The sequence below is a fragment of the Rasamsonia byssochlamydoides genome (genome assembly GCF_041956645.1).
Source record: "Rasamsonia byssochlamydoides strain NRRL 3658 unplaced genomic scaffold VTN77scaffold_103, whole genome shotgun sequence".
NCBI classification, from domain to species: domain Eukaryota; kingdom Fungi; phylum Ascomycota; class Eurotiomycetes; order Eurotiales; family Trichocomaceae; genus Rasamsonia; species Rasamsonia byssochlamydoides.
Genome location: NW_027192486.1, coordinates 23390 through 46680, shown reverse-complemented (window position 1 = coordinate 46680; position 23291 = coordinate 23390). Strand labels below are relative to the sequence as shown.

The window sequence follows — 23291 nt, the reverse complement described above, 5'->3', positions numbered from 1 at the left end:
TCAGCCTACCTTGAACAGAGAACGGGCAAGCACCACAGGACCCTTTCGGGGAGAAGAAGTGGAGGCGCAGGAATGGGACAGCCGTGGAGAGGATAAGGCGTCAGGCCTGGGAAGGGAAGGGAATTCCAGAACCCGCAGAGAAAAGGGAACGGGGAAGATCAGCCAAAGCACAGCAAATGGAAAGGCGGCAGTGGCAAATCCAGTGGCAAGCAGTAAGGCTGGTTTCACGGGAAAGCAAGACTCAAAGAGAGGGACCAAGACTGAACAGCGATCGGGTGCAGTGGATGACGGAAGACCGGCGCTGCATGATCGCACAGAGATTTCGCTGCCAGGGGCCTGTTCCAGCGGGTGGCTGCGCCCAAACCCGCCCTAGGAATCGCCTGCTTGCCGCCTGGACGCCCCAAACGCCAGGCACTCAACACAAACAGCGGTTCTCCCTATGGCAAAATTACTGACAGAAATGGGCACTCTCCCTCATGAGTCTGCAGGTGGTCTCAGGATTCCTGTCTCAGCATGAGAACAGCAGTGAGTGAGTGACTGATGCTGCCAGAGATCCCAATGGGTCACCCCGTCAAGGCACATATTCTCAGTGCCGCTTTTGCATAGATCGTCACGAGCCCTCTTTGACACATCTCACACATCCTGTCAGCTTATGAGAGCCTCTGGCAGCCCTGAAGAAGGGCAATGGAAGGCATCAGAAGGCATCATTGGCATCTGCGATCCTGACCACAAAGGTGGTCAACCTCTGCTGTCTACCAGGTGCTGTACAGAGTAGTGTGAGCAGATCTGGGGAGTATGCATCGAGCCACCGGCCGCTCGGTCCGCAGCAGCAATAGTGCCCACAAATCAGCCCATCTCTGTCTGGAGATAACGAACAATAATCAGGCAGGGTGTACGAGACGCAGGAGAAGAGGGAGATGCGTAGGGGCTTTGGGAGGACAACAATAAACGGGGATTGCAGGAAATTCTACCAAGGCAGGGGCCTGCTTGGGCTATATATTCTCATCTCCCGCTTGATCCGTTCATGGCCATCTGCTAGTATCACTGATCTTAAAGTGAAACTAATTAAAGCCCCCAGCGCACCGGAACCGTTTACCAACAACCCTTGCCAAAAGTAATCAGTACTCCGTTACTGTCTTTGTCCTTGTCCCACCTGCCACGTCCTGATATGCTCCGCCGCGGCAACCGATTGGGTTCCCACGGGATTCTTATCCTCCTGTGGAGTCCGATCCCAACCGACCGTACGGAGACTTGACATCTGGTATGGTCCGGAATCCCCTCAGGCCCAAGTCAACCTGGTGAATTTCCGGGCAGAACCATCTTTCGCACAGGTTGCGTTCAATAACGACTAACATGCGAGTTATGGCCAACAAGGGGAGTGGGCCGACGCTGGATCTGCAGTGATCTTAATTAGCTCGGTTGGAAGTCTCGAATCACGATGAGCCGATGGCTATAATCATTGGTAGTTGTACATAACTGCTCCTGGTTTCTGAGATACCCTCCTCTTTCTGTATTTGTACAGTACGGAGTACTCTGTGCCTTGTACAGCAATCAGTTGATTCTTGGGTCGAATTCAACAGGTCGAAGGCGTCAAAGACGGCAGACCTGACGAGCGCGGGACTTGGTATTGTCGCATGCGTTCTATTATGGAACACTTGCTATATTTTACCTTGGACGTCCGTTTCTCACATTGAACAGACGCTAAATTTGGGATTGCATATGCTTTTGTCTCGGGTCAAACGCCGTTTTGAATTGAAGCCCATCTTCAGCATGGATGAGTGATTCTGCCACCAGAGAGCAGTACCTTGATATGAAGTGACGGCGCAGGCCAGGCCTAAGTACCTAACGGAGTACTCCGTGCAGCACATACCTAACCCCGTGTGAAAGAATGGCCATCAGGGGAAATGTGGATCTATCTAACTACGTCAGGTAGACAAGAACGACTAAAATAATAACGGCTCTCAAAATGGCAAATATAGATATACCTCGGTCTCCGACGAGTGTTCGATGAAGCACTGTCGAAACAGTACCACTTGCTTCGTTTCAGGGCAAATGAATGTGATAGAAAAGCACTCGTCGAGTAATCAATACAGTTATTCTCTACCTTTAGGTAGCTTTGTTAGTGTGATGCCTGGACAGGCCAGGCTAGGCTGTCAGGCAACCACAACCTGGTGTTAGTCACGTGATATGGATGGATGCATGCCTCTCCGTTGGCTGTTACCATCCAAAAGAGCAGCTCCCTGGTAAAAGCTTCAGAGATCAACGATAACCCACGTCAACCCTATCATACTCCGACTGCAATTCTTCTCTTCTAGAATATTTGTTCCTAACTCCCTCCTAGCGTCTTCACTCTATTTCCTCATCCTGCCTTGGTAAACCCCCTCAGTTATGGCTGACGCTGCCGTTGAGAACCCGATCAACGGCTTGACGCCTCACAAGCGATCAGCTCCAACGGACTCGGTTCCGCTCATCGATTCTCTCGAGGGATCCGAGAATGACAGCGGCGATGAATATGCGACCCTGAAAAGATTGCAGAGGCATCTAGAGTATGTGTGTGCTGATTACATGTGGGGACGTGGGTCGCTGACTCGAGGTTCAACACAGATACATCCATCTGCAGGAAGAATACATCAAAGATGAACAGAGGTATGATCTGCCTTAGGCCCCAGAGTAGTTGAAATTAGTTACTGATGTTTTGATGTCTGTGGTTACAGGAGCTTGAAAAGGGAGCTGGTGAGAGCACAAGAAGAAATCAAGCGGATACAGAGTGTGCCGCTGGTGATAGGGCAGTTTATGGAGGCTATAGATCAGAAGTACGTTTCCATCTCCCAAGCTGACATGCAGTGATTAGTACTGATCTTTTGATTTTTATAGTACTGGTATCGTACAGTCTTCGACGGGCTCGAATTATGTCGTTCGGATTCTCTCTACGCTCGATCGCGAGAAGTTGAAGCCTTCCTCCTCCGTCGCCCTGCATCGTCACTCCAACGCGCTCGTTGACATCCTGCCACCAGAGGCAGACTCGTCAATCGCCATGCTTGGCGCGCATGAGAAACCTGATGTTACATACGCCGATGTTGGTGGGTTGGACATGCAGAAGCAGGAAATCCGAGAAGCGGTTGAGCTGCCTTTAACACATGCCGACCTTTACAAGCAGATTGGTATGTTACATGACATAGGAAATGTGATATGTACATTTTTCAAGGTCTGACATAACTTCTAGGCATCGATCCTCCGCGCGGCGTTTTGCTGTATGGGCCCCCGGGTACGGGAAAAACTATGCTCGTCAAGGCTGTTGCCAACAGCACCACTGCCAATTTCATCCGTGTCGTTGGCTCCGAGTTTGTTCAGAAATATCTGGGAGAAGGCCCCCGTATGGTCCGGGATGTATTCCGGATGGCACGGGAGAACGCGCCCGCCATCATCTTCATCGACGAGATCGACGCCATTGCCACGAAGCGATTTGATGCCCAGACAGGCGCGGACCGTGAAGTGCAGCGCATCCTTCTAGAATTGCTCAACCAGATGGACGGTTTTGACCAGGGAAGCAACGTCAAGGTGATCATGGCCACCAACCGGGCCGATACGCTTGATCCCGCTCTGCTACGACCGGGCCGTCTCGACCGGAAGATCGAGTTCCCCTCGCTTCGTGACCGACGGGAGCGCCGGTTGATCTTCACCACCATTGCATCCAAGATGTCGCTGTCGCCCGAGGTCGACCTCGACTCGCTGATTGTGCGCAACGAGCCTCTCTCGGGCGCGGTCATCGCGGCCATCATGCAGGAGGCTGGCCTGCGTGCCGTCCGCAAGAACCGCTATAACATCATCCAGTCGGATCTGGAGGACGCATATGCTAGCCAAGTCAAGACTGCACAGGAAGCCGATAAGTTCGTTTTCCCTTTTCTTCCTTTTACAGCAAGATGAGCTTTCTTTTTACTAACATTACATGCGCAACAGGTTCGATTTCTATCGCTGAAGAAGGTTGCACACGACGTGCTGGACACTGGAAACCTGCCTGGAAGAGGAGAATGTCGCTGTAGGAACATAATCTACGGAATGTCCACCATAGAATCTACCTACCATAATGGGTCTATGAGTATTCCCTGTTCCTAGACAGTCCTTTCTATACACTACAGCCATAAGCGGGAACCAAGTACCGAGAGAGTGTGTACTCCGTAATGTGCAGGCACCAGCGTACCTCCGCCCATTCGTCATAGCTGTGGGCCGTTGCGATGGCTTATCGCGATTAGGTAGGCTCACAGGCCAAATCATAAATGGCAAAACTGGACCAACCCCAGTGCGGGCCCCAGCCTCTGCTGCAGGCAACAGGCACTAAATGCTTTACCGTAGGATAGTGCCAGGCAGGCAGGTGCCTGAGTGGCCAGTCTGCACTCGCGCCTTGCCTGTCACAGGCGCTCATCCGGCCAAGTCACGAGCCCCGGTTCCGGTGATCCAATGCACCCCCAGCCGTCCACTCACTGCCCAGTATCATCGTCGTCACCAAACTACTACAACTACTACCCCAGCTATCTCCCTTCCCTTATTATCCTCTCTCCCCATCATCCCATCAACAACCATCATCTCATCATCATCATCCCTCCCACGATCGTTGCTTTTTCCATTTCTGTCATTCTGCCTCAGTGACTCTGCCTGGTTCATCCGATCGGTGTGTCCATCATGAGGACCTTCTCGGTGCTCGCAGCCACCGCACTGCTGGGCTCGGCTGCTGCCAAGGTGCACAAGCTCAAGCTCGACAAGGTGCCGCTGTCGGAGCAGTTTGTAAGTTGTCATCTTGTACACCGTTCACCGAGGAGGACCAACTAATTCGATGCATAGGCAAAACGCAGCATCGACGATCACATGCGATCCCTAGGCCAGAAGTACCTGGGCATCCGGCCCTCTGGGAATGAGGACCTGTTTCAAGATACCTCGATCAAGCCCGATGGCGGCCATGACGTGTTGGTCGATAACTTCCTGAACGCCCAGTGTACGTCGGATCTTGCTGTAAATGTTTCCGCCATGCCAATACGCTGACATTTCTTCACAGACTTCTCTGAAATCACCATCGGCACCCCTCCACAATCCTTCAAGGTCGTCCTCGACACCGGTAGTTCCAACTTGTGGGTGCCATCCTCTCAGTGCGGTTCCATCGCTTGCTACCTGCACAACAAGTACGACTCGTCCGCGTCTTCTACCTACAAGAAGAACGGCACCGAGTTCAGCATCCGCTACGGATCGGGCAGCCTGTCAGGCTTCGTCTCTCAGGATACCGTCCAGATTGGCGATCTCAAAATCAAGGAACAGGACTTTGCCGAGGCAACCAACGAGCCCGGTCTGGCTTTCGCCTTTGGCCGTTTCGACGGCATCTTGGGTCTGGGCTTTGACACCATCTCGGTCAACAGGATCGTCCCACCTTTCTACAATTTGGTGAACCAGAAACTGCTCGATGAGCCTGTCTTTGCTTTCTATCTCGGCGACACCAACAAGGAGGGTGACGACTCGGAGGCCACCTTTGGTGGCATCGACGAGAGCCACTTCACTGGCGACCTCGTCAAGATTCCTCTCCGCCGCAAGGCCTATTGGGAGGTGGACTTTGATGCTATTGCGTTTGGTGACAACGTGGCCGAGCTCGACAACACTGGCGCCATCCTTGACACCGGCACTTCCCTCATTGCCCTGCCTTCTACTCTTGCGGAGCTCCTGTGAGTCAAGACATCCTTTCTGAAACACCTAAGATGATTCTTTCTGGCTGACTGACTGCCTGGAAATTCAGGAACAAGGAGATTGGTGCCTCCAAGTCGTGGAACGGCCAGTACACCGTCGATTGCAAGAAGCGCGACTCTCTGCCCGACCTCACCGTGACATTGACTGGCCACAACTTCACCATCAGCGCGTATGACTACATTCTCGAAGTGCAGGGTTCTTGCATTAGCGCCTTCATGGGCATGGACTTCCCCGAGCCTGTGGGACCCCTGGCCATTCTGGGAGATGCTTTCCTCCGGAGATGGTACAGTGTCTATGACCTGGGCAACGGTGAGGTCGGCCTCGCCAAGGCCAAATAGACCGGGCTGAATCAATGGAGAGAAGGGAAGGTGATTGCAGCCGCTGACCAGATGCTATCAAAGCTTACCGTGGTCAGATACTGCCGTTGTTCCGTCCTTCCCCTCTGTGGGGGCGTTTGCGGAGCCTTTGGCTTGCCTGCTTTTATGTTGGCAGCAATCGAGAATGCAATTTGGACAGTCTTATCTTGTCTCTGGACATAGGTGACAGATTGTGATGCGCGCAGGAAGGATCTCCTAGTTTGTCTTGAGCTTTTTCTTTCTTTTTCGTCTGTCTCTCTGTGATGCGAGGTCTATGATGTAGAGTAATTACTGGAGCTGATTCGCTGAGCAATGCATCTATATACCTATCTATATATATATCTTCCTCGCTTGTGCTGAAATGGCATGTACCGTTCTTTATGTCTTTGCAACCCGCAGATTCAAAGGAGCTTATGACTAAAGCTGACTGGACAGGCTTCCATGTTCCTTGATAGGCAATAGTATTACTCCCGCTTGGTTCAGTGGAGGCGGAAAAGCGGAATAAGTACCAATCAACAAAGAAACAGCACAGCCATAAGGAGGCTCTTTATGCGGGCTTCGGATCAGTAGTATTAGTGATCGTAATAGGTTGGCAGCAGTTATTTTAATATTAACTAACAAGTATTGTGTCACTGGAAGAAGACTCCCCTGTCACGCAAGGTGATCTCAAGTTTCTTGCTTGCTGGTGCTTTAGCGGCGGCGTCCAGAATTTCCAGCAAAGTTCCAGATCTTCCTTCGTTCAAGCTTGGCCTGGTCGGTTGGGTCTCCGCCTGACCAGTCAGTCAGTTTAGTTTAGTTTAGTTAGTTTAGTTACCGCCCACCGCATTATTCTATTCTCAGCTTCGACAACCATCTCTCTCCTCTCCTCCAAGCCTGGTAATTACCGCCATTTCTGTTTTCTTTTTTTTTCTGGCCATCATTGTATCGCCCATCAGGCATATCTACTACCACAACCACCATTTCTTACTGTGCTCCACAGTTTGTTATTGGCCAATACTTCCTGTCCCTACTTTGGAATTCCTGGCCTGAGTCATCATCTATCCGACAAGCATCTTGCGTCGTCGGAGTACTTCCGCCCCGCAGCCGTTACTCCGTTACCTGTAGGCACGCGCACGCGCCTGCATCGCAGACGAGCTTCCTTTTTCCTTTTCTTTTTACGCCGACCTTCAGAGCAAGCATTCTTAACGCAATAATTTGTTCGTGTTTTTGCGTGCGCACATCCGTATCTCTCCAGCTGATACAACGCATTGAGTGACTGCGATTCACAGTGGCGATTCTCGATCGTCATCCTCGCGCTGTCCTGTTTACCTACAACGCGATTGACCCGAACTGCACTTGTGACGCGGCATCGGGCAATGGCCCACTAAATTCGACGGTTCTCTTTCAGACAAAATACTCTGACCTGGGTAAAGTGTCGTCTTTGCTGCAACTGGGGGAGAGAAGGAAGGAATCCGTCAAGACTGCCAACGGAGCATGCTTTTGCGACTGCCACCCACCCTCCATTACCCGATCACCGTGACGTCGCTGCTCAAGCGTCCGGGCGATACGGTCGCGCAGAATGAGGCGCTCTTCTGGTATGTTTACCAGACGACGGTGACCGAGGGCGATGGCCTCGGCAACAAAATTGAGGTCAGGAGGGATTACCCGACCAGGTTCGAGTCGACCGTCGATGGGGAGATTATAGAGTGGAAGATTTCGAAGGGCGATGTCATTGAAGAACCGTGAGTGGCGTGTGGTTGCTAGACCGTCGGGGTTTTATAAGAGTCGAGACTGATCGTCTGGATGTAGTATCACTGTTGTCGAGATCGAAGAGCCATGCGCCCACGAGATTCAGTTTGGAGGAATGTGTGCAGAGTGTGGGAAAGACATGACTGCGTAAGCTACCGCCAACCGGTCCTACTCGAAGGTTACTGCTTCGCTAATCATTCTGCGACAGTACAAACTACAACACGGATGTCATGGATTCGATGCGCGCCCCCATTCAGATGGTCCACGACAACACAGCCCTCACTGTCAGTGAAAGAGAAGCCACCCGAGTCGAGGAGGATGCGAAGCGCCGCCTGCTCGCGTCTAGGCGTCTTTCCCTTGTGGTCGATCTAGATCAGACAATCATCCATGCCACCGTAGATCCAACTGTCGGAGAATGGAAAGAAGACAAGAATAATCCGAACCACGAAGCCGTCAAGGACGTTCGCGCCTTTCAGCTCACGGACGATGGTCCCGGTATGCGTGGCTGCTGGTACTACATCAAGCTTCGACCAGGGCTGGAAGAATTCTTGCAGAACATTTCTAAGCTGTATGAGCTGCATATCTACACGATGGGAACAAGGGCGTACGCACAGAATATTGCAAATATTATCGATCCGGACAGGAAGCTCTTTGGAGACCGGATCCTCAGTCGCGATGAAAGTGGCAGTCTCACTGCCAAGAACCTGCAACGTCTGTTCCCTGTGGACACGAAGATGGTGGTCATCATCGACGATCGGGGAGATGTGTGGAAATGGAACCCTAACTTAATCAAGGTCTCCCCGTATGATTTTTTCGTTGGAATTGGCGATATCAACTCGAGCTTTCTACCCAAGAAGCAGGAGCTGACGCCGGGGACCGGTTTGATCAAAGCGAAGCGAGAGAAGGAGCAGCAGCAGACGCAAGCAGCGGCCCGTGTCAATGGCAGTAATGACTCGGAAGAAGTCTCTGCCTTGGAACAACTGGTAACCATGGGCGGTGGCGACAATCCGAGGTTGCTCCAGGAGCAGGCGGTTCAGCAGGAAACAACCATCCTGCAGCAAGTGGAGGATCGGCCGCTCCTTCAGAAACAGAAGGAATTGGATGCCGAAGAAGAAGCGGCAGAGCAAGGAGGTGCTGACAGCGAGACCGCGTCCAGCATGGACGAGTCCCAGGAACTGACCCGGCATCGCCATCACCTGCTTGAGGACCACGACACTGAACTGTACCATTTGCAAGAGCGTTTGGAGAGAGTACACCAGAAATTCTTCGAGGAGTACGATCGGAGACGCAGCCAGGCGTTGGGAGGAAGGGTTGCTGCGCTGAAGGGCGAAAAGGCTCTGAAGGATAAAGATATTGACCTGAAGCTAGTTCCCGATATTAAAGTCGTGATGCCGCAAATCAAGCGCGAGGTGCTGGATGGGGTTAATATAGTGTTTTCGGGGGTGCTTCCGTTGGGGACTGACACGCAGAATGCCGACATCTCCCTCTGGGCCAAGAGTTTTGGAGCCGTCATCTCGACCAAGATCGGGTCGAAGACGACACACCTGGTGGCGGGTCGAAACCGAACGGCCAAGGTGAGAGAAGCGACGAGATATCCAAAAATCAAAATCGTCACGACTCAGTGGCTATTGGACTCTCTTACCCAATGGAAACACCTGGACGAAGAGGCGTATTTGGTGCCGGTCCATCCGGAGGATCGAGGGGACCCGATTCTGGGGAGTTCGCCGGGGTCAAAGGATCCCGTCGAAGCTGAAAGCTCCTGGCTTTCGTCATCAGAGGAGGACACGGGAGTGTCGTTCACCGACGACGAAGGTGAGGATTCAGCTGATTCAGCTTCGAGGGATGATGATAATAAGATTGACACTGACGAACTTGAAGATGCCGATGAGGAGATCCTCAAGTCCTCTGGGATGACGGCCCATTCGCCGATCGGATACGATGCGGAGCAACAGGCGGCCGTACATGATGAACTCAAGGAGTTCTTGGGTAGTGATGCCGAGAGCGAGAGCGAGCTCGACGAGGACGAGATCTTCCTAGGCAGCGAGTCGTCCAAAAAGCGGAAGCGTGAGGGCGAAGACGAGGACCAGCAGCGCGACGAAGACGAAGCTCTGGGATCACGCCTAGCGCAACGTATCAAACTCTCGCGCGAGCGGAGCAGTGGGTTAAAGGAAGTAGAAACCGCTGTCACCGAGCCTGTCGACGATCAAGCCGGTGGCGAGGACGAAGGAGTGCCAGACCCGACCACCACCGGTGCTGATCGCGACCTTGACGGCGGAGATGGCTATCCCGAGGACCCGGATGACGACGACGACGCGCTGGAGAGGGAGATGCTGGCCGCGTTTGAAGACGGAAACTTTAGTCAGGTGGCGGAGGATGAGGTTGCGGCGGAGAATGGATGACCCAGCAGACCCTGTATCTTGCAGCGCTCTCACTTTGCTTCCCTGTCGCCGCAGTTCCTCCGACGATATTATTGCATATCTATCTAGCTCTGCATAGCGAAGGCGTTTGTTTGTAGCTGTCTGTTGTTACCGTTGTTCAGCTCGCCTTCCAATTGGCGGAGGTATCTCATGTGTCTCAGAATCAGCTTGTGGATTTTATTTTTATTTTTTTTTATATATTGGCCATTATCCTCGTCCTTGTTTATTATTCTCCGCCATTTCTTGTTTATCTGGGGGGTGTTTGGGTCGGTCTTCTCATCTTAGGTTGGAATTCCAGGTGCTAAGATTCATTCCTACCGGACGGAGTTTCGGACTGACTGACTGAGAGGGTGTAATGGTGATATGCATGTGTTGGAGTATCGTTGTTATTTGATTCTACATACATTCATTGATGGTGTCGATTAATTAATTTAATTGTATTTATTTGTTTATTTATTTGTTCAGTTACTATACAGTTTGTTGCTCATCGTCCACATCGCTGAATACATACATATCATACAGATATACAGCATATGTAGTATCGCCATTATTATAAAATCTTCAACTTCCATTTTTTTTTTCACACCGTCAACCTGGTATAATTATAAAAACAAATTCATAAAATCTGCCCACCCACCCCTATTACTATCAAGAAAGGTATTGCTCCGTACACCCCCATTATCAAGAGAGATATATATATAAAATCATCAGGAGGGATTATATTTATAGCATATTGGTGAGAAATTATAAATATATTATTAGCAAGGGATATGCATCAGCAAGGGAGAGAAATATTACTCAGGGATATATATAGCAAGGAATAAATATAAGCAGGGCGCCCACCTCAGAAGTAGATGATAAAAAACTAGGCCTAGGGGCCAAGAGTCCCAAGTATAGAACAAATAGGTACTTTCTTTTCAGAGTCCAGACCAGTCGAGCGAAGCGAAACCTCTAAGGAAGGCTTGTGTATGTATGTATTGTACATACCGTACGGAGTACATACCTAGGTATATACCGTCCAGTAAGTCGGGGAGTTAGTTGCCTCGTCAGGGTACGCTGATAGAGCGACATCGTAACCTACCTACAATAAACCAGTCTATCCAATCGAGCGTTTGCCTTTGATTCTGGCAATCATATCTGGGGGCCAAGGACAGATTTTCTGTCATATAACTAACTATAGGTTCCTGCCAACGGTCTGGGGAACGCGCCGACACAACTGTCTTTGAAAGGCCATATACACCGTGTCAGCAAGCAGACTGCCTCGTCTCGGGGCTTTCTGGCATGGTTTGCTCTTGCATGGGTCTCGGCTTGAACCCTACTCATAGTTCTATTCATTTATAGAACGAGAGAATGATAGAATCCCATCCCATGGTCCAGAAAGAGGTATCCGAGTCAACTGCCGTCTCGTTATACCAGCGGTATCCTCGAGGAGCAACTGCTAAGCTCCATTCAATCCATACAATGTTCTGCCAGATGTCGTCCGCTTTGGGCGGGCGGCCCAGTTGGAAACCAGTGATGTAGCTATCATTGTGTACATTAGCTTTGAAACAACTATACCATAGAGACAGGAGTTGTAACAACAGGGGTGTCTTAGCAAAAGGAAAGGACTGACTTACATCGTCTTTGACTCCCTATCCCAGAGAAGATTGCCACGGTCAGCTTCATCATTGACAACCCCGGCGTTCACACAATTCCTGCGACCTCCGTTTAAAAAAAAGTTAACAAGTTAAGAAAAGTAAGTGAGTCCATACATAACCAAAAAGAAAAGTAAGAGTCGAGAACATACTCCACGCAACCTTAAAAGCCTGCCTAACCTCCTCGCGCTCGGCACTTTCCAATTCCCAAAAGACGAGTTCAAGCCGAACACCCGGCAGGCGATTCATCAATAGATAAAGCATGAAACCCTTGGGAACTAATCCATCTTCATCTTGCTGCTCTTTTTTGTAGCTGAGTAAGGTCGGGGTAGATGAGCAGTTATTCCGTCTCAACCGTTTGAGAGACTCGAGTTCATTGTGAGCGAATCTGGTGAGAGTTTTGTCGGAAGCTTGTCGTTGTCTTTCTGCGGGACGCTCGAATTCTGAGCCTGCGTATGGAATTCTGAAAAATCAAATCAAATCAGTGGTAAATCAAGTTGTTCTAATTATATAATGAGGGAAGAAACTGTCGCAACTCAGAAATCTTCCACTCAGCCAAAAAAGAGTGCCATGACATCTGCCTTTTAGCTGTAGGATCTTTTCTGGTTGACAGGAACATACTGCATGTAGATCTTCATGATGGCCGTTTCACTGCAGTTATAGACATTCCTGCAGACAAAAACCGCCCAAGCAGCAGAGGGAGCGCCATAGTCTTTAACTCGACCTCGTCCGATTGATCGTTTCTCTCGCTGAGCTTTTCGACTAGGGTCCATGTTGATGAAGGATGGAGTTCAGGGAAGGTGATGTCCATTCCGTTGAAATGCTTGCCGAAGAAGACTTTCTGGGACATGGAGAGAAGAAGGTGAGTTCGTTAGAGAAATAGAAAAGACGAAGAGAGGTTCGTTGACGTGGGTTGACAGAGAGAGGAGCGTTGGAGAAATAAAAGACTTAATTAATTAGCACCTTATTATTCTTGACTGCATATGCAATACAATAATAAAGAAAGGCATTTAAGATATGGAAGATGTAGGAAGTGTAATACACATTAAACAAGGAAAATTCCAATGATGCAAAACTGGCGGTTGAGCCCAGGTAGAAATAATAACAGAGCAAAAAAAGCAAACAAAGTCTGCAAAACCTTCTTAAAAGGAAGAATTTAAAAAAAATAAAATGAGGCTGGAGAGCTAAGCTAAGATACCAAACTCCACTGATACCTTATCCAGGGATAAATTAACTAGCTACCTGAGTTGCTAGGCTTCCATGTAACCAAGGTTTCACAGAACGGCAGCGCGCCAGTACGGAGTACTCCGTACACAAAATCCAGATGTTCTCCAGAAGTTAACAAGTACAACTTTTGTACGGTTAGGTGCCTAGGTAGGTATATATTCAGGTGCGCCGTACAAGCAGAGAGGTATATATAACGCTGGATTCTGATCGAACGACAGGAGTATTCGAATGATGATATCAGCCCTTAGATCCAGGATTGCTAACTAGATACAGAAGAAGGAAAGGAAAAGGGAGAACAAGATGTAGGTATCCACAGATTCATTCCTAAGTCAAGTCAACATATATATCATATCGTACAACTCCAAAACGAACATGAGGTCGTCATCTCATCCGTAAATAGATAGGTATGTACACACATCATGCAAAACGCCGATCACTTCTCATGACAAATAAATCATCACAACCCGCTCATCACACAGTCATCAATCATAAACATTCAGAGGAAGACTCTTCGATCTGTTATAGAGCATCCTTGTGAACCTGCCACGACATGACCATCATCCAAAAGAAAAACGTCGTGTTGACAACTTCGAACGCGAAGGCGGCTTTCCAGCAGTTACCTGAGCAGCACCAAGTATTAGTCTCGATACAATAACAAATGATATGCAAGCGCGAGTTTTCGTGCGTATACGTACAGATATTAATCTGCGTCAACCACGCCAACGCCTCAACCGTGTTCCCCTTATACGGCTGATTCGCGACATAATTCTGGCAATTGGAGTTGACATTGGCCGTGCCACCGTACAGCTGCAGCGCCGTCTCGATCAGGCCCGTCAACCACAGTACGAATAAAATGAAACTGCCAAAGATGATGATGCCCGGGATCAGGAACCGCTGCGCGACCAGGAAGAGGATCAGGAAGACGAATGCGATGCCGAGGACGCCGACGGTGACCATGTAAGGGAAGAGCCTGTCAGGTGAATTAGCGGTAGCAATAAAAAACGAGTGATTGTAACAGCAGCATACCACGGCGTCCCCAGCTCCAATTGCGCCTGCACAGACATAAACCAGGCAAAAATACCCATGCACGTCGCAGAGCCCACAAGCACGACGAGGATCCAGATGTTCAGCTGCAGTTCCGGCCATTGGTACCGGCGGGTTGGTCCTCGATAGGCGGGCGGCATGTTGAATATCCTGAAGAAGAAGCAGAACAAGGTGCGATAATAATAAATAGGTAGATAAATAAAAAAATTGATCGAATATCGATAGGTTCGTAGATATAATATCAGTCAATTCTCGCGATCAATCTCTCAATAACAGTTGTACACCCAGCGGGCGCAACGTAGGAGATAAATAAATAAATAGAAGGGTCCACAGCAGGGCGGAGCTTGGGCCGCACTGCAGTCTGCAACGAGCACAATTGTTTTCGGTCAAAGTTTGTCTCAGTCGGCGGCAAGGAAATAAATAATAGATAAATGATAATAAATAAAGCACCTCACCGAAGAAGAGGTGAGGCGCTGGCTGCAGCGCCAGCGCTTGGGAAGTCAAGTCAAGAAGCGGAGGACGAACCGCTATCAATCGGAGACGACCACGATAACACACACACACGGCAGGGGTTACATAAGCTGGCAGCCCAAAACAGTTATATTAAGGGACGTATGTACCTAGCACCTGTACAACGAGAAGAGAAGAGATAGGATAGGATAGGATATATGAGGAAGGATTAATTACTCCGTATATCAGTGAGGCGAGACGATAAGACAAGAGTACTCCGTACTAATACTAGTATTAGCGCTGACCCATGTCGTCACTCGTCAGCGGCCAGCCAGTTCATCTATCCATCCTCCCGCAGGGCTGTGATGATGCAGATGAGTACGAAGTACTCCGTACTCTGTACTATGATTGGCCCGTTCCTGAAAAATAGTGAGGTTGGTGGAGGGGCGGCCAATCAGATTAGACTAGACTACATCTACAATCCATCGGGCTAGAATAAAAATAAGGTGGCAGGGAAGTACATAAAGCACTCACTCAATCAACAATTAAATACTCCGTAGTCATCAATATCCTCTACAAGTTATGGAGTACGGAGTACTCCGTACGGGACTCCGTACTTCTGGACCTCGACCCAGGTGCAGAGTAAATTCTGATAACGAACTGAGACATACTTAATGTACACTCTACGTGGGCTTTCAGGTACCTGAATGGTGCTGTGGACGGTAGAACCTGATTCGCAGCTCAACCCCGCTTGCCACGTTGTACAGACAAGACAAGAAGAAACTAGTTTGGACTCCTGGAGACTCTGGACGGAGAATAACGTACCCTACAGAGCAGGTAATACTCCGTATCTAATCTGATTCTGCACAATCAAGAGGACGAATTAAATGATGGCGGTTCAACTTCGGCTACCTGCAGGTCCGGATAGATGTCTGATCGCATCTGGCTTGCCTATTGGTGTATGTGGTATCCGTGCGGAGTACAGGGAAGTAATGGGATTTAATTGACACTATGTTGATGCGACGAGTGAATAGAAATTATCGTTAGAATTGCATGCCTATTAATCTATAGGTATAGGCATCTATCACTAGTTTAGTGCGAATCTGATACAATCAAATCTACTACAGCAATCGTACTCAAACAGCCACCTGGACGAAGCACCTGACGAATGAATCATCATCATTCGTGCTCCCGCTGCTACCTACAGCAACGTATCTCCCAGCGCACTCCGGACCAGCGAGCATCCTGTGCGGATCGTCTCAGTCGCTCCTCCGGCTTCCAGGCTGGGGTTCACCTCCACCATGTCCATCGCAACCAGGTTCCCTGTCTCGTGCACACACTCAGCGATGAAGTCTCCTTCCCGGAGGGTCAGACCGCCCCTGACCGGCGTGCCCGTGCTGGGCGCCCACAACGGGTCGAGGGCGTCCACGTCGAAGGACAGGTGGATGGGAGTGTCGTTTCCGATGTGCGCAAGGGCCATCTCGACTACACGTCCGATGCCGTGTCTAGATAACCAACCGGTCAGCTGGACGAGTTAGTGGTCGTGGGAGGCTGCTGCAACCCACCTGTCAATGTCGTGCATACTAAACGCTTTGATGCCATTCTCCCGGAGAATCTTCTTCTCCCCCCGGTCGACATCCCGCAGACCGATATACACCAGTTTATTCACATTGATGAGATGCTCCTTCTGCAGCCAGCCAAAGATGTCCTTTCTCTCCTCCTTCGCCAACCCCGTGAGGAACGCGACCGGCATGCCGTGGATATTGCCGCTAGGACTCGTTTCCGGTGTATTGATGTCGGCATGCGCATCGACCCAGATCACCGCCAGCTCCCGTCCATATCTCTCCCGGATGGCCTTGGCCGTTCCCGAGATGGTCCCGATGGCGATCGAATGGTCTCCGCCCAGGGTGAGGACGAACTTGCCCTCTTTGGCGTGTTCGTAGACCTGCTGACTCAGACGTTCCGTGACGGCGCTCACGGCGCGGGGTTTCTTCATCCCTCTGTATTCCGGGTCCTGATCTGCGGCGGGAATAATATCCGTATAGCTGTGGACCGTGTTGTCATAGTGCACGTCATAGCCGAGATCATCGCGGAGCTGGTCCAGCAGACCGGAAGCGATCAACGCCGAGGGTGCGGCTTCGACTCCTGGTTTGCACTGAGGTTGTCAGCAGAAGTACAAGAATAACATATCTAACCAGAAGGAACGTGACTGAGGCAACTAACCTGCCCTCCAGAGAAGCCGACGGCAACCACCCCCAGCTCATTCGGCTTGGAAAGGAACCTTTGGCGAATCGTAGATGGAGAAGTCATCCTGGAACTGCTTCCAATTTATCTCTATATCTATAGGTAAAAAGAAAAGAAAAATGCCCTTGGTGAGTCGTAGCAGAGCTCAAGTAGGTCAACTAGTGGCGAATGCAGAGGGACAGGCTGCAGCTACTAAACCCCGCTGCGCTCAAGAGAGAAGAGAAACCCCAGAGAGAAACATCTGGGAGAAACATCTGGGAGGAATGGGGCAGCCCTTAAATGCCTGCGCCCGCTGACTGCCCGCTGGGGGCGGCCCATTCTAAAGAGTTGCCATGAATAATGAGATCTCGGCGAGGTCGGGTGCAGCTGCTTTTAGCGGTACAACGTGCTCGGCTTCCCGTTTCAAACCGCGCAAAAAGCTCCATCTCCAACTCCCCCATTTCCCCTAAGTACAGGTTGAACCGGCCGCCTTTTGGATCATCACGAATCACATCGAAGCTGGTGGAAGACAGAAAAATTTGCTCCACGAGCCGGCATTTATGGCGTCTTTGGACTCCTTTCGGCATTTTTTCCTAGGTTTCACGAAAATATAGGGGGCAAGTCGCATAGTAGTAATGCCAAGGGGTATCATACGTTGAGTAGTATCTATCTACCTATATAGGTAACTGGTGTACAACATACGCAGTCACAAATCTCTACTGGGGAATCATTCTGGGGGCTGAATGAGCTCTCGCAGAACCTCCTCCGCCCGTTGTGGTTCCACACGCCCCTTCCCCAGCACCATCATCTGTCCGACAAACCACCCAAGCGAGCCCAGTTGCTTCTTCTGGCGGATATTTGCCACTATCTGCGGGTTTTTGCTGATCACAGCCTCGGCCATAGCGATGTACTCTTCACGTGACAGTGGCCGGAGGATGAGATTCTCCTCCTCGAGCAGCTGCTGGATGGGCCGCTGGTCCCCGTCAAAGACCATCGCCAGGACCTGCTTGGCCGTCGGACCGGTGATGCGTTTCCGCAGGAGCTGATCTATAATCTCGGCCAACGTCTGCGCCGGAACCCGCGTCGGATCCCACGGCAGATCTGCCTTGGTCAAGAGCCCTCCCAATTCATGTAGAACCCAATTCCCCGCTACCCTGCCGAGGGATTTCTGGGGAGCCTCATCCTGATCTTGTTGGAGGGCACGGAGGGTGTCAACAACATCTTGGTAGTATTCCAGCCTGACGCCATCATCCAGTTCGATTAACGGCTTAGCATCCTCACTGGAGAGCCCATACGTGGGACCAGTAAGCATGTTCATTAGATCATCAGGTAAGGCAGGAAGCGTGTCTCTCAGAGTGGAGACGAGCTGGAGGTCGATGAAGAGAGGGCCCAGATCGGGATCGGGCATGTAGCGGTAGTCGACCTCTCCCTCCTTGCCTCGGAGTTTGCGCGTCTCAGTACTGCCAATGGTCCAGCCCCGGGTTTCACCCTCCACGATCCCACCGCTCTCGAGGACCGCAATTTGGCGGTTACGCTCGGCGATGATCGCGTCTTTGACCGCCTTGAAGCTGCTGAGATTCTTGATTTCCGTGCGCTGACCGAGCCCTCCAATCCCATGATACTGGTTCTCTCCAGGACCCTGGTCTCGTCTACGGACAGAAACGTTGACATCTGCCCGCAGGCCACCCAACTCCATCCCTGTCGTGACAGCACTAGTAGCCTGCAAGATTGCCTGGATCTTCCTGACACACGCTGCCGCCGTCGCTGGGGAGTGAATTTGGGGCATGGTGATGATCTCGATGAGAGGATGCGAGACTCGATTGAAATCCAAGAGCTGTCTGGATGGAGGGTATTCCTGTGACTTCGCCGTGTCTTGTTCCAGCTGAATTTGCTTGATGTCTATGCGGACTTTCTTGCCATCCTCCGGCGCGATTCCATCGTAGTCGTAAAGATCGATATAGCCATTTTTCGCGAAGGGCTCTACAGGATGCAGTTAGCGTCGTCGCGGACTCGTAAGTGGGCCATCGTAGATGCATCACGGACCATAGTACTGTGTGATCTGATACCCTGCCGGTTGGTCCTGATAGAAGTAGTGCTTTCGATCGAACCGGCTCACGGGTTGGATTTCACAATTGAGGGCGATCGCCGCACGCAAGGCGGGGAGTAAAGTCGCAACTTGAAATTCCTAGAGAAATGAGTCTGAAGTCTCGAAAGACTAATTTTGAATGGAAGAGACCAACCGGCTGGCTTCCTGGGAATGCCAAATCAAACAAGGCGACATTGGTGTTTGGTACATCGCTGGTAGATGTCGGGGCTCCTAGCTCAGTCGTTTAGAAAAAAAAAAAAGCTGGGCTTTGCAAGGGAGTCGAGATGGCACGCACTTGAGAAGAGCTTCGCTTCTGTATTCAATTGGGCGTGGATCTCGATCCCGACGGTCAATTCCCATCCCTCATGTCTGGGTGGTTCCTCATTTCCTCTCTTCTGCCTCTTCTGGGCTTTCAAGCGCTTCGCCTCATTCTTGAGCTCTTTCCGTAGCGGAATGCGTTCTTCTCGAGGCTCCGCATTGACTTCGGTGGTCAATGTACGGCGAATGGAGGAGAACGATGGGACGCGAGGATTCGAGACCTGCGGCTGCTCACGTAGTCCATGCAAGCAACGTCGAGGGCGAGCTAGTCCAGCACTGCGGAGGAGCCATGTTCGTAGCATGTGTGGTTTTGAGAAGTCGGGCGTTGAAGAGATTAATTAAACCAGGCTGTTGTCGTCTAATTCGATCTTGGTTTTGCGAGGATTAGTTGATGCGGACTCGGTAGTTTTCCAAGGCGGTCTCGTAACGTATTACGGCTGTAACAGATAACATTCAAGATCAAGATCCATTTTTAATCGTGAAGACATGCGATGAATTCAAACCGGAAGAATGCGGAGTTTCGCTGCATGAGATGTGCTCTATTAAAATGCTTTTTCTCTCCACTTTCCTCTGAACGGGGTTATTATTCAATGTGTTTCATAGGAATACACCACGACTGATAATGCTGTAATTTCAATGTCACGGGTAATTATTGGTCCAATTTTCTGGTTAAATATACAGTAGGCAGTGAGATAGCAGTTACCAGCAAAATGGTAGTAGTAATATCTCAATTTCTCTCAAGTCTAAATGCTCTTACGGATTCATGCTGGACAAGTTGATCTGGAAAGATCGCTGCAGGCCATGTCCAAATTACTTGCAGTTGCAGAGCAGTTGGCCCAAGCCGGGGAAGCCCCGCATGTTCGCAGAAGAAAGAGCATGTTTAGGGAGTACTCCGTACACTGATGGCCAGCTTTATCGATTATTGCGGTGAGTCGCCAGTAGGTACGCTCGAGTGAGGCAACCGGTACGGAGTACTCCGTAGTATGGAGGACTCCGCAATCACTGAAGATCCAGAGATTCCAGCCTAAGACGAGCAACTGTCCTAGCCTGTGCCCTCCACCGTAACAATGCGGGGAGTCGAGAAATTCCGGTGGGCAATGTTAAGCAGAACCGCTGTATAACGGGACGCAAGGGATAACGGCAGACGAGTGAACAATGGCCAGCACAGCAGGCCTTTGAACTTAACGCCAGCCATATATACCCCGCCACGCAGCGTAGTCCCACTCGATGTCTCCATGCCGATTCGGCTGCAGAAAGGAAACCGGATGCAGGCGCCTTAGGCTTTCGCCATATTATTTTCTCCCTGCAGGGCTGCTCCTCTGCCCCTCCAAAATTGACTCCGGGCATTTACAGGGCGAGTCCTTGCAGGTGTTGCCGTGTTGGGGGCCGTGGCCCGAATCGTTTCAGTTTGAATTTCCCAGACGGCGGCAGTTCGTGCGACGCATTGGATCAACCACGTCAAGGTGAGCGATACGCGCTTCACGATAAGATTAAAATACTATCAATAGCTTCCTGCCAGAGAATTCCAATCTATAGTCTTCTTGTTGCACAGGCGCTGGACGTCAAGAAGGGCCCCGAAAGAAAGGTCTCCTGGGTTGAAAGCACAGCTGATCGAGGCCATATTTGACTGTAAGGAGTAGGGACTAATGTGGAAAACTTTCACAGCATTTTCGTTGAGGAAGACGACATTATTATCATGGGTGCAATGTGAACCTATTTGCACTGGGTTTGAGTTGTTTTTTCTACGATCTCTGGGAGTTGTCGATTCTGAATGCGGGGAACCGTCTCGTGATCTCGACTTGCGATGTGTTGCCTCGACCTAGATAAGAGTTTCCCTTATCGAATTTGTCAGTCTTCTCAAGTCGCATTGCTTCGTTTCTCTGAAGAGGAAATTATCGACCTTCCATCCTTTCTTCTATCCTCCACAACATGCCTACCGTGGGTCGTAGCAGGCGCAGCAAGGCAGATAAAGCCAAGCGAGTCTCAAAACCGTCCAGTGCTTCTCAGTCAGCATCTGTGTTGACTGCGCCCTCCGAATCGGTCAGTGCGGCCAAATCCACGACTCGGGGGCGTTCGAGTCATGTACTCAATGAGGTTGCGCCCAAGAATGCTGCGGCCAAGTCAACATCGTTGAACAAGTCGACCACAGAAGTGTCACAAAAGGATGTACCATCAAAACCACCCAATGTCTTTGAATTTCTCGATGATGATGATGAGGAGGAGGAGGAGGAAGAAGAAGAAGAAGAAGAAGAAGAGACGGATAGCGATTCCTCCCAAAGCAGCAGCAGCAGCAGCGACAGCAACGATGACGATAACAGACGCGTCCCAGAGTCACTTGCTCGCAGACGTCCGTTCCTTCCTTGCGACTTGAATTCGGAGCCAGGGTCGTCCTTCAGAGCGAGCAGTCCGGAGCAGATATTTTCATGGACATCCAAAGACTCAACAGCAACGGATTTCGAACCAGCGACCTCATCGGACACTTCACCGCCAACCACACATCTGCGGCTAGCTCAGAGTCATATTGCTCATACGAAACTGCATATGCCTGGAGCGTATGAGATAGCCGCTGAAAGCCCTACACCAACTGTTGACCACCATTTCGACTACTCCGCTCCTGAGACATATTACATGCCCTCCCGAGCGAATCAGTTATTGCGCGATCGGCCTTCGTCATCACAGCTCCAAACAGAGAGCTCAGAGTCGTTGATACCGTCTGGCAAGCGAAAAGCGAAAAAGGCTGCCAAATCTGCCGGCCCATCATCTGGGTACGCGTGTCTGGCGTCCAAACTGGATTCGTCTAGTAAAGATGATCTCAAACTGCCCCCTCTCTACAGGAGATTCGAGGCCGTAAACCACCGCATTTTGCTCTACCTCCAGGACGAGATCGCTCAGATGGAAGAGGAGCTCCAGGCAATGGATGAATACCAGGAGAAGCATCGCATTGCGGTAGCGCACCGTGATGGAACAAAGCCTGCACCTGCATCTCGCCGGATGGATGCTGAGGCTCAGGCGTTTTCTTCCTTTCATGCCCGGCGAATGGAGCTTCTGGAGAGGTTGGCCTATAAGACCCGTCAATACAGTAAGCGCTACCCCCTCTTCTTCATCTTTCTTCTATGCATACGTTCGTGACGTGCTGACTGTGGCGATATGAACAGACGATGCACTCTGCAGCTACAGCAAAGTGCTTCAAACCTTACCTCAAGCATCCGACAGAGACGTCGAATTCTATCGTGCGTGGATGCAGGAGCATTCTCCCATCGCGAAACCCGAATCGCGGTTCCTCGATCACACCGGAGACCTCGTTTCGCTGTCACCGAACCAGTCCTCTGCCTCACGACGCGATAATAATGGCTTTCTGTATTTCATCATTGGTGTGTTGTCTGCAGCGCTTTTGATGCCTTTACTGGCTTTCTAGCGTCACGTCCGGTATTGATGACTTCGGGTGGTATTTTTTTGGCCAGTTTCTCCTTAAACGCGTCCGAGAGGACAACAACCCGTTGCATGCATATTCTAGCTCTGGCTCACTCTCTCACACATCAGGAAGAGTGTGATCAGCCTGTTGTCCATGTATTATGATAGTAATTGTTATGACCATACCCCGGGACATTTGATTTGATGATATGCAAAAGAAGATTTGATTTAGGGAAAAGAATGTACATGATATGACATGATGATGATGATGATGGGAGATGATTTATTTTGGGCGCAAAATATTGGACCTGCGACTTATTGTAGTTACGGGTAGCATGTTTGATACCCATATATGAGAAATATTCGATTAAGATTAAAAGACATCAATTAATTCAATTCAGTCGATCAGTCGATCAGTCAATCAATCAATCATATACCTGTAGGCACATTCTAATCTAATAATACCAAACTAATAATACCTGCGCCACGCTCATCATCTACTGTAGGCTGTAGGTAGCTAGCGCCTTAAAAAAAAGAAATTGAATAACAAGAACCTCACTCAGACAGACCTCCCCAGAACGAAGTAAACAAGAAGAAACGAAAAGCCCCAACCCAAGTGCCAATCCGACCGACCATTTTCTTAGAATAGAATATCTGTGTAAGTGATTCTGAC

At 50.3% G+C, this 23291-nt stretch overlaps 7 protein-coding genes across 7 annotated transcripts; 4 read left to right on the top strand and 3 right to left on the bottom strand.

Moving 5' to 3' along the window:
• Positions 1-2388: 2388 nt before the first annotated feature.
• Positions 2389-3976, top strand: VTN77DRAFT_609 (uncharacterized protein; the record flags this gene model as incomplete). Its single annotated transcript, XM_069422329.1, has 6 exons — positions 2389-2546; positions 2605-2646; positions 2715-2813; positions 2875-3161; positions 3224-3887; positions 3958-3976. 6 exons carry the CDS (start codon positions 2389-2391, stop codon positions 3974-3976), a joined length of 1269 nt encoding a protein of 422 aa, XP_069273397.1.
• Positions 3977-4677: 701 nt separating this feature from the next.
• Positions 4678-6062, top strand: VTN77DRAFT_608 (uncharacterized protein; the record flags this gene model as incomplete). Its single annotated transcript, XM_069422318.1, has 4 exons — positions 4678-4779; positions 4837-4987; positions 5048-5702; positions 5774-6062. 4 exons carry the CDS (start codon positions 4678-4680, stop codon positions 6060-6062), a joined length of 1197 nt encoding a protein of 398 aa, XP_069273396.1.
• Positions 6063-7553: 1491 nt separating this feature from the next.
• On the top strand, positions 7554-10207 carry VTN77DRAFT_607 (uncharacterized protein; the record flags this gene model as incomplete). Its single annotated transcript, XM_069422307.1, has 4 exons — positions 7554-7801; positions 7869-7955; positions 8017-9620; positions 9687-10207. The coding sequence occupies 4 exons, from the start codon at positions 7554-7556 to the stop codon at positions 10205-10207; spliced, it is 2460 nt and encodes an 819-aa protein (XP_069273395.1).
• A 3398-nt stretch (positions 10208-13605) lies between these two features.
• VTN77DRAFT_606 (uncharacterized protein) lies at positions 13606-14270 on the bottom strand (the record flags this gene model as incomplete). Its single annotated transcript, XM_069422296.1, has 3 exons — positions 13606-13706; positions 13782-14056; positions 14113-14270. 3 exons carry the CDS (start codon positions 14268-14270, stop codon positions 13606-13608), a joined length of 534 nt encoding a protein of 177 aa, XP_069273394.1.
• Positions 14271-15781: 1511 nt separating this feature from the next.
• On the bottom strand, positions 15782-16890 carry VTN77DRAFT_605 (uncharacterized protein; the record flags this gene model as incomplete). The annotated part of the gene is made up of 3 exons (XM_069422285.1): positions 15782-16085; positions 16146-16735; positions 16804-16890. The coding sequence occupies 3 exons, from the start codon at positions 16888-16890 to the stop codon at positions 15782-15784; spliced, it is 981 nt and encodes a 326-aa protein (XP_069273393.1).
• A 640-nt stretch (positions 16891-17530) lies between these two features.
• On the bottom strand, positions 17531-19509 carry VTN77DRAFT_604 (uncharacterized protein; the record flags this gene model as incomplete). The annotated part of the gene is made up of 4 exons (XM_069422274.1): positions 17531-18783; positions 18847-18988; positions 19044-19120; positions 19185-19509. The coding sequence occupies 4 exons, from the start codon at positions 19507-19509 to the stop codon at positions 17531-17533; spliced, it is 1797 nt and encodes a 598-aa protein (XP_069273392.1).
• A 1627-nt stretch (positions 19510-21136) lies between these two features.
• On the top strand, positions 21137-22622 carry VTN77DRAFT_603 (uncharacterized protein; the record flags this gene model as incomplete). Its single annotated transcript, XM_069422263.1, has 2 exons — positions 21137-22286; positions 22363-22622. 2 exons carry the CDS (start codon positions 21137-21139, stop codon positions 22620-22622), a joined length of 1410 nt encoding a protein of 469 aa, XP_069273391.1.
• Between the last annotated feature and the right edge of the window lie 669 nt (positions 22623-23291).